This window comes from Nestor notabilis, unplaced genomic scaffold (assembly GCF_000696875.1).
Source record: "Nestor notabilis isolate BGI_N333 unplaced genomic scaffold, ASM69687v1 scaffold7776, whole genome shotgun sequence".
Taxonomy (NCBI): domain Eukaryota; kingdom Metazoa; phylum Chordata; class Aves; order Psittaciformes; family Psittacidae; genus Nestor; species Nestor notabilis.
Genome location: NW_009932307.1, coordinates 44,477 through 62,326, shown reverse-complemented (window position 1 = coordinate 62,326; position 17,850 = coordinate 44,477). Strand labels below are relative to the sequence as shown.

At 40.1% G+C, this 17,850-nt stretch overlaps 2 protein-coding genes across 2 annotated transcripts in view; both read left to right on the top strand.

The window, feature by feature from the left end:
- Positions 1 to 4,497: 4,497 nt before the first annotated feature.
- On the top strand, positions 4,498 to 4,743 carry CTXN2 (cortexin 2). The gene has a single exon (XM_010016319.1). It carries the CDS (start codon positions 4,498 to 4,500, stop codon positions 4,741 to 4,743), a length of 246 nt encoding a protein of 81 aa, XP_010014621.1.
- A 2,809-nt stretch (positions 4,744 to 7,552) lies between these two features.
- The window catches only part of SLC12A1 (solute carrier family 12 (sodium/potassium/chloride transporter), member 1), a 48,996-nt gene continuing 38,698 nt past the window's right edge, over positions 7,553 to 17,850 (top strand). The window contains exons 1-2 of the mRNA XM_010016317.1: positions 7,553 to 7,593; positions 12,519 to 13,116. Of these exons, the coding sequence (XP_010014619.1) occupies positions 12,706 to 13,116 (411 nt within the window). The 5' untranslated portion in view covers positions 7,553 to 7,593; positions 12,519 to 12,705. The remainder of the gene's footprint in view (positions 7,594 to 12,518; positions 13,117 to 17,850) is intronic.

The following is a 17,850-nucleotide window of genomic DNA, read 5'->3' as shown; positions in this document are numbered from 1 at the left end:
GAGGGGAGCCGGGCCGGTGGGAGCGAGGCGGTGCGTGCGAGCCCGCAGCAACAATTGCTTTGCAGGTGCTCAGCCTCTCGCAGGCTCCATCCCCGGGGGAGCAGGCAACACTGATCCGCGTCCACAAGTTAAGCATGATGCTAGCGAACGTTTTGTTCTCCTGCCTCTCTGTAATACCTAAACCTAGACCACAGACATGAATTCACAGCACAGGAGCTCTTGTACAATGGAGACTCCAGGCTTGTGCTTTTACGGAGGATATGGTCTCATTTCTGCAATCCATTGCTTGTCTGAAGGCTGGAAGTGTCACTGTCTGGCTGCTGTGTTGCAGGGGAATGCTGTTTATGAGAAAGTGTTTGTTGCCTGCACCCCGAGTTACCATGCCACACAACCCCTGCCTGTTCCTGTGGGGCTTTGCTCTCCTTGCAGAACAGTTCACCATGCCTTCATTTGCCAGGCATCCATGCCCTTGCCTTCCTATCTTATACATCTCTTTATGTTGTCTTAAAAATGTTATCCTGAAGAGACAGTCTTCTCCCCAGCAATTTAGAGAATACAGGCAAGCAATGTACACCTGAGCATGACAGGTGGGCTGTGTGGTAACAGAGCTGGCTTTGCAGCACTTCTGGCCATGTTTTCTTAATTCAGATGACTCAGACCCTTAGGAGAAATCCAAATTCATGCTGATTTCTATTTCATTACATCTTCTCCATTGTCTAACCCTTTCACCTCCTATGCCCAATTCCTGTAACAGCAGTCCTGGAATACAGTTCACTTTCCTTGACCAGATTGTTAAGGACAAATGAGGTGCTTCTGAAACTCCCAGAGGATGCCTGTTTGTGTGCCTAACCACACCAACACCTTTAAAGCCAGGTTTGCTGTCACTCACACACAAGCCTGGGACGGAAGCTATTTGAAGTACCTTCAGAATGACCATGCACCAGCAGCTGGGCTGCAGACATCCAAGGGGAGAACAGATGGCAACTGATTCGGTCCATTTTGTTACACACTATGGTTTACGAAGGGAGCTTTCAGGCACCTGAGGCTTAATCATGCCAAGAGGATGAATACTCCCAGCTCGAGCAGACGTTTAAGGTACTAATTTCCAGTACCAAGCCATTACAAAAAAAAATCCATAGCAGGTTCTGTGAAGCAAGGAAACCCGAAATACAAGAAAGATGATTGAGGAAGTCTTTCTTTAACACTTACTGGCTTTCTTAATCTCAGTATCTCTGAAAACATAAGGGTGAAAGGTAGGTCTGAAAAAGTGACATTCAAACCACCAAAGAGCTGGGGCTGGGATCTTCAATCTGCACCAAACATCGGCAGAGTTGGGCTGGTGATGCTGCTAGAATAAGAATTTCATCTTTTTTTCTACCTGCCTTACAATATTTAGTGCCCATGGTGCTCCCCTTCACCCCCCATAGATGCACCACCACCCCTAGCTCATACCTCCATTTTCCTTACCTCGGTGGTCTGTGTGCTAAGATATTTTCCTCATTCCTATTTTCCCTAGGGCTCAAATTGTTACTTCTGGCCTTACAAGGGCCTCCAAAGGCCTTTTATTTCACAGCAGGATGTTAAGGAGCCCTTCTTTATGCCAGTGTTTTTATATGGGCAATGAATCAAAGGATGAGTAGAGTCTGACCTATAAAAAACATCAAGAGAGATTAGTCTGAGGCTAGCACCTACAAAATGACTCTGCAGATTCTAACTGATATAATGCCTGTCCTCATCATACTGCCCTAAAGGTTATCCTCAAGGATTTTTGGATCCAGGCCATGTTAGTATTCAGAGTCTTCTGACTCACAACTTGACACATACATTGCAGCAAATGAAAGGATATCTGACTAACTGGGAGAGGACATCTAACCTGTATGCAGCACTGAAATATGAAAACAATGACAAGGCACTCAAGGTCAGTCCTGGCACCACAATAATTAGAGCCAAAAGTTTTGTGAACTTTAAGGCTTTAATTACAATTTCTGAAATTCAGGACAAGGAAGAGAAGAACACAGAGCTGTATAGCAGAGTCTCCCAGAACCAATCCCCTCCACCCCCACCAAAGTGGCCACTGTTTTCTGATGCAGCTGTTTTAACCAACCTCTTGCCAAATAAGACTAACATATGCATTTCTTACCAGTCCATGTTTCAGCATCAGTCAAGCTTTGCACAGAGATCTGTCCTCTAACATCTCCTGACAAGCACATCATGTACAAGCAAATCCCACTAATCCCAGTGTGTAACCTGCAAGAGTGGTAAGGCTGGAAGTTATATTCTTGGAATATGACTTGGTGAAGAAATGTCATCTCAAACACATACATATTTCTCTGGACTGGGCTCAAATGCAGGGCTCTCCATGGCCAGCCTGTCCCTAACATTTCTCTCTGTATTTCAAGATAGCAATTGGTATTTTTGAGTCTGGTTTCCCCAGGTAGTGTCTAAATATTATTTTCCTATATATGCCTTTAATTTAATTTTTATAACCAGTGTCCAGGACTTTTGGAAGATATTTCTTTTCCTTAACTGGCTCTTGTTCAAATCAACCGGTTTGTGACATAAATTTGTGCTACTGAACTTTCTGTGATTTCTTTCCTACAGAAGGTCAAACTTAAAAGACAATTTGGAAGTATGCTCAACACAAACCTGTAGGGCAGGTGGGCTTGATCTGTGATATATTTTCAAAAAGTAAATACTGAGTGGTTTTGACAGTACTTTTAATTCCCATAGGCAATATCTGCACCTTTTCTCCAACTTAGCAGGACTTACATCAGCGTGACCCAAAGAGAAAAATACCATTCAAAACAAAGGTTCTCTTACACAGCTCTATAGAATAAACAGAACATTGTTTTTTATGCTCTAGTAAATGTGTACAGACTGTAGTAGGAAATCATATTATTCAAGACTTTATATAATGAGAGTTACTGCAAAAAGAGACTTGTCTTGCCCTTTTAATTCTTGTTTTAAAAGTTTCATTATTTAGGGTAACATTCAGAAATCCCACAAATTCTGAAGTGAGAAAGGAGACACCAAACAAGATAAAAGTTCTGTCCATTTCTGTCTTCTCACGAATACCAAATCTTATTCTTACTTTTTCTGTTACTCTTAATTGTAGGCTCTCTCAGGATATGGCTACTTGCAGCCATGACTGCAGTACAGAGTAGAGATACTGGAGCTCACTTTAAACTGGCTGGCAGCGCAGGTACCTGAAGCAGTGTAGCCATGGCAGCAGAGAGCTCTGACTGGCCTAATTACTCTGCCAAGAAATAAACGGATGCTGGGAATTCCCTGGGGGAAAGAGGGTTGAATTGTTAACAGAAAGAATTTCCCCCTGAGGCACGTTTGTTAAATAGGTGTTAACAGGAGCCAAAAAACCTCAAGCTCTAACCTTAGAATAAAAATGCCTTTGTCCTTTGGCACTTCTGATGTCCCAGTCCTTCCAATTCTCCTCCTGTCTACAGAGACAAAATAAACATGTGATTTCAATATCTGATAGAAAACCTGAAATCAAAATTATTCCCACCCCCAACTAAAATCTATACTTAAGGTCTCCTTAAAAAAAGTCTCCTGGCTGGAAACACATAGAGCTCTCCTGGTGGCAGTGGCAGGGTGGAGATGCTCAAGCATCTTGCCTGCATAGGACACAGGATCAGTCTCCAGAGGTCCATGAGGAGCATGCTCTGGCCTGGTGTTTACTATGCCTGTAAAAATGGCAGGATGTGGATGTGTTTCATAGGGAAGACCAAGTAGAAACAAATGAGAGCAAGATTTAAGGGAATGGAATTCACTTCTATTGTCTCTTCTCCCACCAATTTTTCCTCATACACAAGAGTGGACATACATAGAGAAAGGTGAAGGAGCAATTTTACCAATATGTTCACTTTCTTACAAGCTCAAAATACACACAGCATTTTTCTGAAAATGGAGCCCAAGACTTCACTAAAATTGCACATACAATGTTTTGTTTTACAAGTTGGATTTATTTATTTAGCTTTATAAGCTAAATTACGTAAGCAAAGACTACATTATTTGGCTGAGATTCCCTCTGAGATCAATGCAAGTTTAACTAGTTTAAGGACTGAGGCATAAAGCCATTTCCGAATTTCTCCATGTGGAGATCTTGGTGAGTATTGCCAAATCAGAATCTGTAGGTTTGTGCCCACTTGGACAGAATGATGTTTGAAACAGTCATGTACTGAAATTGCTGTTTTGAGGAGACAGAAAGCCAGAAAACTGTGAGTCTGCTGTCTCGTAACAGAGGCCAGGAAGTGGATGGTGTGTAGAGGCTGAACGTTTCAACTTCATCACATCAATTTAAGTGTGAAAAAACAACAGGACACTACTAAACTCCAAACTGCTTTTCATTTCCAAATGTTCATATGCTACAGATATACACACCCCATTCAGAGCTAACCAAAATTATTCTACTTTTCTATGCAGGCAAAGAAGCAATAGAGGTGAAAATCCCACAGAGTCACCAGGATGTGATGCCCAACGATGAGCAGTAATTACTGCAGCAACAGTTCAGCCAGCATGAGTGTCAACGAAATGTCTGCCTTCTCTCTGACTTTAGAACAAAAAACTGGCTTTGCCTTTGTGGGGATTTTGTGTGTTTTCTTGGGACTTCTAATTATCAGATGCTTCAAAATTTTGTTAGACCCCTACAGTAGTATGCCTTCATCTACATGGGAAGATGAAGTTGAGGGGTTGGATAAAGGAACATTTGATTATGCTCTTGCATGAAAATTCACAGAATATCCTGCCTTATATTTGATGTTGATTTCATTTTGGAAACCAACTGTTGTTACATTTGTTATACGTACCTGCGTTTTGGAGATATGTTGGTGCCATCCATTTTGTTAAATAAATATTTGTTGCAAACTCAGAAGGCACTTCATGTTGCTTATGTTTGAGTAACAGTTAAAGGATAGGTAAGAAATTGTTAGCAGCAAATAAACACTACAATAAACAATTCACTAGAAAGTTATCATGGTCAAAAAGTATTTTAAGAATCAGATGATATCTGCCTCTTCAGAGGAGGATCTTGTTTCTACTGTGTCTCATGATCAGCTGTGAAAGGTGAAGGACAAAAGACAGATTCATGAATGGTGAATGCTTAAGCATAATTCCTTCCCCTTCTCATCTGACACAATTTTCTGAAGTTCACAGGCTGTGCTTGTATACTGAGAATATAAAAGTGGAGGACAACAACTGGTTGTGGCTCAGAGGTTGTGCCTGCAAGAGGTATGTGTCCCTGTTGCTGAGATGAAAGGAATAAGGGCTGTTCTACACACTACAAATAACAAGGAACTAATGGGAAAGCTAATGATCACATCAACTGCTAACTCACCTCTCACCTTCCAAGAACAGGTGCAGTGCTAATGACTGTTTATAAGGAAAGTGTACACTGCTTCTCCTGCATGAAACTGGATGTGGTCCTCTGCAAGCACTGCATAGCTCATACGGCAGTATTTTGTGATAGGTCTCCCTTCTCCTGCTCTACAGCAACAGAAAGTCAAGCAGGATTAGTGGAAGGGAAACAAACATCATCAAGGAAGTTTTTGATTCTACAGATATTCTGCAATACAAAATATATTACCTGCTTAGAACTCCAGTGTGAACCAACACCACCACAGTGGTGAAAAAGTGAATGTTAGGTAAATCCTTACAGTTTAGCTGAATTGGTCAAGCATGGCACTTTTTTATTCCACTTGGTTATGGAAGAAGATTCAGCTGAAACTGGAACTTTACCTGTCTGGTTTACAGCTCCCAGCAGCAATTACACCAGCTTGGCAAGGCCAAAGCAGAGACAGTCATGCTGCACACCCATCTGTATCCCTGAGAGGGGCAGGGGTCCAAAGCTGGCCGGGGATCTCTGTACTCTCCAACCTCTCACCAGAGCTGGTTCTTCTGTTCATGCTCCTACAGCTGTGTGCAGGGTATGATCTGGCTTGTCAGACTGAAGAATCAGTCGCAGGAGATTCTATCAAGGCAGAAGAACTAACAGTGAAAGCAGAGGCTCAAATCTGGATATTCAAGGTCACCCTCACATTTACAGCTGTTTAGCAAGTGTGACAGTACTTGACAGAAATTCAATTCAGATTTTAAGAAAGCTGGCATTAGAATTTTAAGCAGTCACTTTTGCTAAACAGCTCTGTTTGCAATGAGGAGCAAAGACAAGGAGATCAGTTACAGCAGTTGGTTTCTTTTGCATGTATTCTGAAAAATACATATTGTCCCTTTTGCCTTGTACAGTAGGCAGAGGCAGACAGCGGAATACCAGATGTCAGTTGCCATTTGGAACATGAAATACTTGATTGTACAGGGAAGGACATGAATCTCCTGTCTGAAGAATATGAGAGAGGAACAGCCAACACTAATCAACACTGGTCCATTTGAATTCTAAAACAATTTTGAGAATGTAAGAGCTTTTAACCTGCTTCAGATTCTGCATAAGAAAAAAATACCAGATCCTCAGAGATTCAGTATATTACGTTTATCTTAGTTAATTTAAGCACAACATCAAAGGTAGATATCAGTACACAGATTCATGTGACTTGTTATTGCTGGATAGGACCATCCACTGCAGGGACCTGACACTGCCATTCTTTTTACGTGCACCTAATCAGCACAGCTGAGCTCCATGCTGTCAGGTTAGAGTCCTGAAGGTATTTATGTTATCTGGGTTAAATATAGTTTGGTTATCTCTAAACTACACAGCAAACATACCCAAAGAACCCCAATACTGTCATACTACTTTTGTTCTTAACCCCATCTGTTGCTGGAAGCAATTATCAAATTCTCTTATGATTAGGAAGCTTCATCACTTCCTGCCTGCCCTCCTCTGCACCCCCAAAAGACAAGGGAGTTGGTCTTCCCAGTAAGAATATACAAAATGCATTTTTTCAAAGGTTTTCCTTAAATCTAGAGAGTAAAACTTTGAACAGGGTTAGGAGCAAATGGTTCAAAACCGCATGTAGGACAAGGTGACCCACCAATGACCGATCCCACTGAATTCACTGGAATCTCTTCTGCATAAAATTCTGTGAGCAGAAGCCTGAACTCTTATTAGCTCCATTACTATATATGCAAAACTGAAAAATAGAGAGATCATGATCTGTGCACAGAACGAGGCATAGCTGGAAGGGAAATGGAGATAACAGAAGTATTTTCAGTCCCCCTTAGAAATTTTGCAATACCATAAACCCAGTAATTGTAATGGATAGGAACATTTGCCAGTTAATAGTTAACAAACTAGAATGGCTCTCTAAATCACCATCCAGAAATGTTTTGAACAAGAGGGATTGGATGGTCTATTCAGTATATTAAACAGGAGAAAAATCTAGCCAATAAGGCAGAGTCTGTAATGCCTCAAAGAGAGGGACATGCTATATGCATGAATAAAAGAAGCAGATTGTCCTTCCCTAAAAACACAGGATTGATGGTAAGTTAAATTATCCTGAATAAGGAAAACCTGATTATTTATGCATAATGCTAGAATATTAAACACAAAATTAATGCCAAATAACAGTTGAGAAACCTCTGGAAATGCAGTGTGAAAATCAAAGTATTATTTTCAAGAACTGCAGAAAGGTAAGAGACTTTTCTTTTCCTAGCAAAATAGTCATATTATGGAAATGACAGAATCATTTTACTTGGTAGCAAAAATCTCATTGTTATCAAAGAATCAGGATTTCATTCAGTCATGGAGATGGAAACAAACCTACTTTCATTGACCCTAATGACAACAGATTTGTTTTTGCTTCTTCATGCTTGAAGATGAAACACTTCCTTACAACTTTAAAAGGCTGAAGGAGGCAGACTACTGTCTATGATCAAAACTACGTAGTAGGAGTAGCAACAATAATATTGATTATCTAAATCCAACAGACGTAAAATAAACTAAATAAATATAACGTTGCTGTGATGCTTACAAAATATTAAACAGGAAAACCAACATAAATATGAACGGGCTATAAGGTGGTATCATTGCAGAGAGGTGACAGCAGAATACTATCTATAGCTGATGGAAGAAGTCAGAAAACATGCTTTAGCCATATCTCATACTGAAGACGGAGGACATTTGATTATCAGCTATTGAAATCTTTATTTTGATATGTGATTTTAGAGAAAATTCACATTCCTGAGGTATAAATATCTTACCTTCCAGTGCCAAACGGCCAAATGCATTTCACAAAATCATTAAGAAATTTAAATTGGAAAAAAATCTCTGGGGGATCATCTAGTCCAACCTCTTGTGAAAACATAAAACTTTAAACAAATGCCTCTAATGGACTTATTTAACCAGATTTTGAATTCATATATTCCTTCATATAGATAAATCTTGTTTCTAAAACTTTCTGGTTTTACATACACTTGCAGAGTTTCAATGTCTAAGCATGCTCCCATTTAGTCAGTTTGAACAGACTTGGACCCCTACTGGGTTATACAGGTCAATACAATCACACTCCCTTCTCCTCCTTAGAAGTAGGTTTCAAGACATATAGATTGCCGTTGTTTCAATAGCTTATTTCAGGGCCACCTAGGCCATCCTTATAAGCTGCTGCAAAGGTACTTAACCTACTAAAGGCCTTAAATGTAAGTACCCCTTTTGCTTTTGGGGTTTTTGTTTGCTTGGTTTTTTGGGGGGGGGCTGTGTGGGAAAGCGAAGGTGGGAAGCAGATTGCACAGCTATGGTATGCTCACCTTTCTACGGGCTGCCACTCAGAGGGACCTAGAGAGGCTAGAAGAACAGGCCAACAGGAATCTCGTGACATTCACGAAGGACAAATGCAAATCAGACAGACTCAACCCCTGCACTATACAGGCTGGGGACCTGCTGGCAGGGAGCATCTCTCCTGGAAGGGACCTGGTAACCAGCAGGCTACAGAGGAGTCAGCACCATGCCCTGGGAGCAATGAAAGTGAACAGTGTCCTGGGCTGCATTAGCAAGACCATAGCCAGTAGATTAAGAAAAGTGATCTATTCCCCTCTAGAAACCCCATTTCTAAGTTTGTCTACCTGTCCTGCCCTTCCCTGCCTTTCCTTCCAAGATATTCATAAACTTGTGTGTGTCTGATGGAGGGCCATCAAGATGGTCGGGGCATGAGTATTTGCCCTATAAGGAAATAGGACTTGTTTAAGCACGGGAAGAAGTTCAGGGAACCTAAGCAGCCCCCCCAGTACTTACAGGGAGGTTACTGGAAAGGTAGAACCTTGGTCTTTACTGAAGTGCACGGATTGAGAGTGAGAGATGATGATCATAGAGTGACACATAGTAGGTTCTGACTGGATATACAGAAAAAACCAAACCCACTTTGAGGACAATTAAGTATTATAATAGGCTGACAAGGCAGGTTGTGGAATCTGTCCTTGGAGGATGTCAAGACCTGCCTGTTAAAAGCTCTAAGTAACCTGATTTACATTCAGAGTTCCCTCTGCTTTGAGTGGAAGGTTAGACTAGTGTGGTTTAAGCCCAGCCACTGTGCTTGTTGCTTGGGATGGAGCAGCCATGTTGTCCGTTGTTTTGTCATCAGATCCGGAGACATCTTTTTCCTGCTCCTTACAGAAAAGAGCAGAGCTCCTTACAAAGCTCTGTAGGCATAGGTCAAGCCCCATCACGTTGCAGTGAGTTATCTCTCTCTGGTATTGCCAGGATGACAACACACCTCATCTAAGTGTCTTACTAGTTTTTCTGGATTTCACACTTGTTCAGGGGTGAAGTTCCAAAGCACTGGAGGGGCCAACTGGCTTAAGTGCTTGCCCATACGGTCCCACACACTCTGCCACTCACGACTGTCCAGCCTCAGGGAAGATCTTTTGGTGGTATTCTTAGACAGTTGTTTAACCTTAGACAAGATCAGAGCCCGACCCTGCTTAGCTTCCAAGGTCAAGACGAGATCAGGTGTTCTCAAGGTGCTGTGGCCAGAGGTAAAATGCATGCAGCATATTCAGCAACGTGCTGGTTCCCAGCAAAAGGAGCAGGGTGGTTTTGAGAGCATTAAAAGGATATTAAAAATCTTTAACATTCTCAAATGCTGCTGTAAATAGCCTGGTGGGGGAGCGGAGGGTGTGAGAGGATGTCTCCTTCATAGGTTGACCCTCTGAGAGGGGGAAAAAAAGAGGTGTAATTGTTAACAGTTCCTATTACAAGCCTCCCATGGTATAGAAGTGATGGCCATGCTGAGAGCGCATGCCAGACCAGTTTTATGATCAATAATTCTATTGTATTACAAGCAATTATCATAAAGTACAGCAAAATGAGAGCCTTATCCCAGGCCCCAAAGCCGATAAACACTAAACCAGCAAACACTGGCTGCAATTAAGGTGTGACATAATGAAACTCTGAGACCAAGGGCAACAACCCCAAGAGCAAATAAATCAGCATTGTGACTATTAATCCGAAACAATGAATGCTTATCACAAATATGAGTAGATACACTCTGCTCAGATGTGTGGTTATCTCAACCCTTTGTGCCCCACATTGGGCGCCACAAAGAACTGTCGTGGTTTAAGCCCAGCCGGTAACTCAGAACCACACAGCCGCTTGCTCACTACCCCACTTCTTCCTCTCCCTGCTCCTGGAGGGATGGGGAGGAGAATTGGAAGAATGTAAATCCCACAGGTTGAGGTAAGAACAGCCCAGTAACTAAGGTATAATACAAAACCACTACTGCTATCACCAATGATAATAATGATAAGGGAAATAACAAGGTGAGAGAATATAAAACTAAAAAGGGAAGGGGAAAAAACCCCAATAAACACAAGTGATGCACAATACAATTGCTCACCACCCACTCACTGATACCCAGCCTGACCCGATCAGTGATCAGCCCTTTCCGGGTAACTCCAGTTTCTATACTGGGCATGACGTGCTGTGGTATGGAGTAGCCCTTTGGCCAGTTTGGGTCAGGTGTCCTGTCTCTGCTTCCTCCCGGCTTCCCCTCCTCACTGGCAGAGCATGAGACTGAGAAAGTCCTTGATCAGGGTAAGCATCACTTAGCAACAACTAAAACATCAGTGTGTTATCAGGACTGTTCTCAGACTAAAGCCAAAACACAGCACTGACCAGCTACTAAGGAGAAAAATAACTTACAGCTGAACCCAGGACAACCAGGTAAGCTCCCAAGGTCCCTTCCAACCTTCATGATACTATGACTTGCTCCGATTTCTTTCAAATCATCTTTTTGAGTGTACAGATGTGAAATTGACTGTAAAATTCTATAAACTTTTCAATGCCCAGGACTATTGTTAGTATTTCTCAATAATTACTACTTTACCATAGTCATTTATTGCCTTCATTATAATTTAAGAAACCCAATGCTATTTTTGGATCTGTTTCAGCTCTCTATTACTTCATATTACATCCATTTCATTTACATAAAGGATGAACAATTTGCTGTATCTTAATTGCTTGCTCAGAAATTGTTGCCATCCTGTAACTACTGAAAACTTAGTTGAGCTTCTGTAGTTAGTTTTTAAAAATATATTCGATTTGAGCTTTTCATGCAAATTTAATTCAAGATTATGAGAGAAATATACATGGTATCATAATACTTAAGTGGAACATAAATAGTAAATGGACTTCATGGAATCTTGTATCACATCCCTTTCTCTGGCTTACTAAACATACATTTTCTCTGGCTTCAATTAAACATTGCATTATTAAAAGAAACACTACATTGGGAAATCAATTTTATGTGCTTAAATCTGATCCAAAGATCATTTTATGTAGATGATATGATGAATTCTTATTTAGGATCCTGCCAACTACGCCAATTTGTTGTGAATGGGTGATTTAGATTGCTTAAAGAATCACTTTCAAAGGTATTAGCAAACGTGATTTAAATACGGTGTTGTAAAAGTTGCCATACTACAAGGTTATGTGTGTATCAGTCACTTACTACCAATCTATCATTGGTAAAAGGTTCCTCTGCCTCAAGGAGCAAACTTGAGAGCTCAAGGGGAGGTCACCACCATGCAGCCACACTGCCTAGCAGGAAGAGCTCAAAGAAGGCTTGTTTAGGTTGTTTAAGTGGTTGACTTGTAGTTGAATTACAGGTGATGGAAGAGGTATGCGTGAGACTCCTTGTATCCACAACTTTCTTTGTTCCTTGATAAGTAAGTCTTGGAAAAGCCACTTGCAATACATGCGTTAATTGCATGAAGGGTATTCCAAGCTCATCTGCATTGATGTTTACTGGGTTACTCTGCTCCTTTGTGGGTTTTCAGAGAACATGTTGAACCTAGAGGAGTTCTTGGCCCATTTACAACTTGGGCCTCTACCTCCTTTGGAGCCTGTACCAAACCACTGCTAGTTTGGTTAAGAGGTTGAGTGCATCTGTCGTACATGGAAACAGCCCCACAAATTCAGTCTTTAACTCAACTAGTTTTTTACTCAACAAGTCACAGGATTACAGCCTCATGGATATTTGATGAGGCGGGGAAGAGCTTATGGTGGAACACATATCTAACTGTGCAAGTTAATAGAAATGTTTTATTTATACTTTTTATGGCAGAAACACAGCGGACAACATTAGGACGACTGCTTAGAGGTTTAAAGAAAAATTTCTCAGAACTTCATTACTTGAAGAGCACAGATTTCATATGCAACAGCACTAAACCCTTTGCTGTAGCTGCAACTAACTAGCTGCAGCCACAGAAGAGTAAACGGGCCACTGACCTAAAGCTATAGCATCCCTCAAGATGTCAATGAATAATTCGCCAAATGTATTCTTGGATCCAAATGCAAATCGGTTTCAAGTTAACATAATTAATGAAAGCCACGACAACAACGAAACATCCCAAGAGGATGTGGGCTCTGACCCACCGCATTATGAAGAAACATCTTTTACTGATGAAGCACATAAGAGACTGAGAATCAGTTACAGACCAGGAAAAAGAGAATTATATGACAACTTCCTTCAGAATGGGGAGAAAACAGAAGCTAGTTTACATCCCTATGATACTCACAATAAAATGTATTATCTACAAACTTTTGGCCATAACACAATGGACCCAGTTCCCAAAATTGATTATTATAGAAACACCGGCAGCATCAGTGGGAATAAGCTCAGCAGACCAAGCTTATTAGAAATTCATGAACAACTGGCAAAGGTAAGTGGAAAGGAAAGATACAAATTTTCTCTATTCCATTTCCAGGCTGTTAATTCTGTTTATTAATATGAAAAAGTCCTTAAATTCATGGACCTTGCCCAAGAGAAAAATTACAGGTAATCACTTACCATATTTCCATTGGTAGCTGCAGTGTGTTTTCTGCCCTGTACCCTGCTCAAAGCAAAGATTGTTATTACAAGGTGATTGTAATGTACTTGATTAACAGAGAAACATAGCTTAATCTTGCCTAAATGTATAGAGCTACTGAATTTCTTCTGTTTCACACAGTTAGGACGGCAGATGATGAATACCAGTTCATAACCTAACCAAGTTATACAGTTCACACTTCTTCTAAACTCGAATTTAACTTCAATGCATAACTAAGTTTCATAGATTCATGGGTAGTATTCATTTTTTATACATATATGAGTATTATAAAAAAAATTTATGCAATAAATGCAATTTCAACTAATCAGAAATCCAAAGCACTACCTGTTTATTGCTGTAATGAACCATTCAAACAGCAAGAAAGAACCCAGAACAAGTGTGTTGAGGTTGAAGCATTTGCTCAGAAAAGGGACAGCAGGCAACAGTTTCCAGGTACTGATTCAGTGAATTAATTTTGGCCTTCACGCTCATTATACCAATGAATTCGGAGAAAATCTCAAAAGCCTCTTGAATGACTACAAAGAAAGCATTTATGAAGGAATAATTTGGCTAAATTCCTCCTTGTCTATTACACAGAAGAGCTGATTAGACTTTGCTCGTGTAATAGATGAGACAATATCCATGTAAAATATACTCACAGAGAGAACTGCTGAACAGAATACAACTGGCTAACCTCCCTTTGAAAAATTTTCAGGAGCTGTTTCTCCTCTCTCCTTCTGAGTGGACCTACTTGTGGTTAATACAATGTAGGAGTTTATTATTGATACATACGACCAATGGATTTTATGGAAAAAACTTCTCCTTAGCAGACTCTTCCTGTTTGCTTCATTCTTCCCCCCCCACACACACACACTACAGTACATGAATAATGAAATACCAAAACCATGTCTTTTATTGTGCTAATCCTCATTTCTGTCACCTTGTAGTAAGAACTTGTGGAGACAAGAAAAACTAGATTAAGCACTTTGAAACAGTTAAAAACTATTAACAACCTTACTGCAAAACAGTGGAATAACATGATACTCTACTGATTTTGGTAAAATTAGACCCTTCCCCCTTAAGCCACAAGGCCAAGTTTTCTGTAAAAAGCAGAGGAGAGATACAGGATACACTTATTTACAGAATTAAAAACAAACCCTTTTTGAGGTTCTTAATTGTGCACTTGTCAGGGCAGGGCTGGAAAGAGAGAGATCACTTCAGACTGCATGTGTCAATATGCAGCAAAACCCCCTATACTTTTTCTGTGTTGGGCAAGAGTGAAATAAGAAATCTACAGAGAAAACACACTCTTATCACCATTCCACTCATACTTCAGAGGTTGGAATAATTTGGACAAGCATCTGATTTTTGGCTGCTAGTCCAGATCTTTTTCAAACTCCACTTCTCTGGAGATTCACCTGTCCTAAGAAGGTTTAATATAAAGTAATGAAATAAAGCAAAATACAGCCATTAGGAAAGTAGGACCTGATTCTTTATGATCTTACTAGGACAGATTCCTAGTTTTGGCCTGACTTGTTTAAACGAAGGTCTCCACAGACCTACCTTAAATGGCTTACATAGAATGGAGAAACAGGTTACCTGGGTCATTATTTATCTCCAAAAATGAATGCAAAGTGGATGTGAAAAGGACGGAATACAGATTTGGTATCCCTACTCATTTGCAGACGTATAAGGTGCTACTCAAGGGACTAAACACATTTCCATGCCCAGAAGAAACTTCTTCATATAGAAATAATTTACTTCGTTAGTGGCCAGAGAGGAGAAAAATAGTGTATTGCCTTTGAATGTAATGCTGAATGGATAGGTACTGAACATTAACATAGTGAGGGATTTTCGGTTTTGACCATTACTAGAAAATCAAGGGGTTTTGCTGTTGCATCTCTCAGTGGTTTATTTTTAAAAAGATTAGATAAATTTGTTCAGGTTTTTGAAGGCTTTCACTTAGAGAAGATTTAAAAGGCAGCAGATTCCATCCCAGAATAAAATGAATTGCTTCACAGGTTGGGATTGTTAGGGAAAAGAGCATCATCTAGCTTGGTCATTCTCAGACCTTTTCCCAGTATACAGCTTACAGAAGTATAATCTTATGCTTCAAAATATAGGAAGGTGAATGTCAGAGGTAATGGGATTTTTGTTACACAGGCAAACCCGCTGTGCTCTTAAGTGAGTTGCAGCCCTGGTCTGCGAGCCACTAACCACAGCACTGGAACAAACGACCCACCATTACCATGGCTGGAGTCTATTCCTGGCTATCTCATGGACTCAGTTTGTGACCTTGGACAAATCACTTTGGGCCTCAGAGCTTGTTTTGAAGAATAAACAAACATGTGGTCACTAAATAGTAGATTAAAAGGGAAGGGAATTAAGATGGTATGAAAAGCTTGAGCTCCTATCATGAAGCAAAAGCACTACGTGCAGCTGGATGGGGTGCCTATCCACCAGCCTCAGCGTGCAGCAAGCTCTCTAGCCATCACTAAGCAGGGGATGAAATGCCACACTGGGTGTGTATGGGGGCTAGACTAATAGCCCAAGATGCAGTACTGGAGAAGATGCTTTACTTCTTTTTACTTAACACTGAAGTCTGGGTTTACTACACCATACCCCAAGGCAATCCCACCCCCTTCACCCCAAGGTTTTTTGAAACTCAAAACTTTGACAACTGTCCTGTCAAAGCCCATTGCCATATTCTAATAAGAAGTGACATATGTTTGACTTTGGATTGCTAAACATCACATAAGCATTCCCATTGTGCTTTGCTGCTGGTCTTAACATCAAAGAAAAATATTAATATTTAATACCCTTTTTTAATATGTAATTTTTCAAATGTCAGAACATAAAGCAGGCTGGAAAGAACTTCAAATATCCAGTTCCCACACTTTTGGAGTCAAATTTGTGTCATCTTTTAGCAAGATGTGTCATTTTTTACACATATTAAGCCACAAATCACCAATTAAATCCCTAAAAAATTGTCTAAGTGCTATTTCACAGCTGATGGCTGGTGATAATTATGTGGGCTTAATATTTACCCTACATAAGAAATAATCTAACCTTACTTCATTCTTGGCTATTCTCCACACTTGTTATGGGGACTTGGTGAGCGCACCATCTTTAACCCCAGGAGAGATGAAGACTAAAGTGTTCTGAAACAAGGAAGGGATTTTTTATTTTTTTTAAGACATTAGTTAACTTTTTATTTTGATAGCTTTTCAAAATGTTCTGTCACTTTTATTCCACATCCTTAATGCATGAGTAGCACAGGTAGAGCTGCCTGGTAAATAACCAATCATTCACTAATGCACACCAATTTAAAATGCATTTATGGAAGGTTTAAGGCCATAATTTATGATAATGGCATAGAAAGCACAAATTAATTCAAAGTACATAGGAAACGACTTGTTTCAAGTACAAAGACCAACACACCCCCCCTTTTTTTTGTCTTTCAAATTCTAACCACTGTAGCAAAGACCCCTCACCTCGTTCACATTGTTCTGCTTATCTTCCTTAACTCACTTTAATCATTTACTCTATTTGAGCAGACACAGCTATTATTATTTTAGGGTAAGAATTGTCAAAGTTATCTGAGTAACTCAGACGCTCAAAGTCACAGGCTTTCAATAGATTTCGTATTCCCATTTTCCCTTAAAGCCAAAAGGGACATAGGCACCAAGTTTAATCTATGTCAAAATATATTATCCAGGCACTTATTTCTCATTTGTGAGCACAATCCTGGATTTACTGTGTCAAAGGCATTCTACAGCCTTCCATCATAGTGGCTAGAGCCTGCTCTGTGAGGGGGAATGCCAAATATTAGCATAAGCATCATATAAAGTTAGTCTTTATGTTTGGTTTTGGTTTTATTTGTTGATTTTTAAGTCCAAGGACAAAATATAGAAACAGCCTTGAAGCTTAAGCAAGATGAAAAAATTTCATATTTTTCACAGAATCACAGACATTTCCGTTCTTTGACCTGTTTAGTTAACCTGGAAATATCTTCATCCCCTTCTAAACCCTAAAAGCACTTTGATTCCTCTCCAGAAGTGACACATGCTCCTGACCGTCCATCTGACTATAGCAAGTACATGGTCCTTCCTGAAGGTCTTTGTAAAGGACCCAGACAACACCTGGCAATTGTTAACCTAATGCCAACTCCTTGCAAAACCAGTCAGAACTTTGTATTAAAACAAAAACAAAAAACCAAACCAAACAGAAAACAACAAAACAACCCCAAACCTCCCCATAAAGCAGCAATGATAACACGTATAAACCTGTGACTAATTTCTATTCAAGCCACAAGAAACATACCATGGTACTAAATTGCCTCAAAGATTCTGGGGCAGTAGAGCTGAAGAGAAAATAGATTTATGTCTGTAACTGCATGTGAACAATCTAAAATTCTGGGCTATTTATTCTGGTTACATAACAGATGTGGCGATTCTTAAACCTATCTACTATGGTTATACCAGAATTGGCTATACCACAAAAAGAATTTTTCATTTACTGCATTATTTACTCATTTCACTGTCATTTCTCTGACTGTTTTCAAGACTATGTTACCATTTGCTCCTG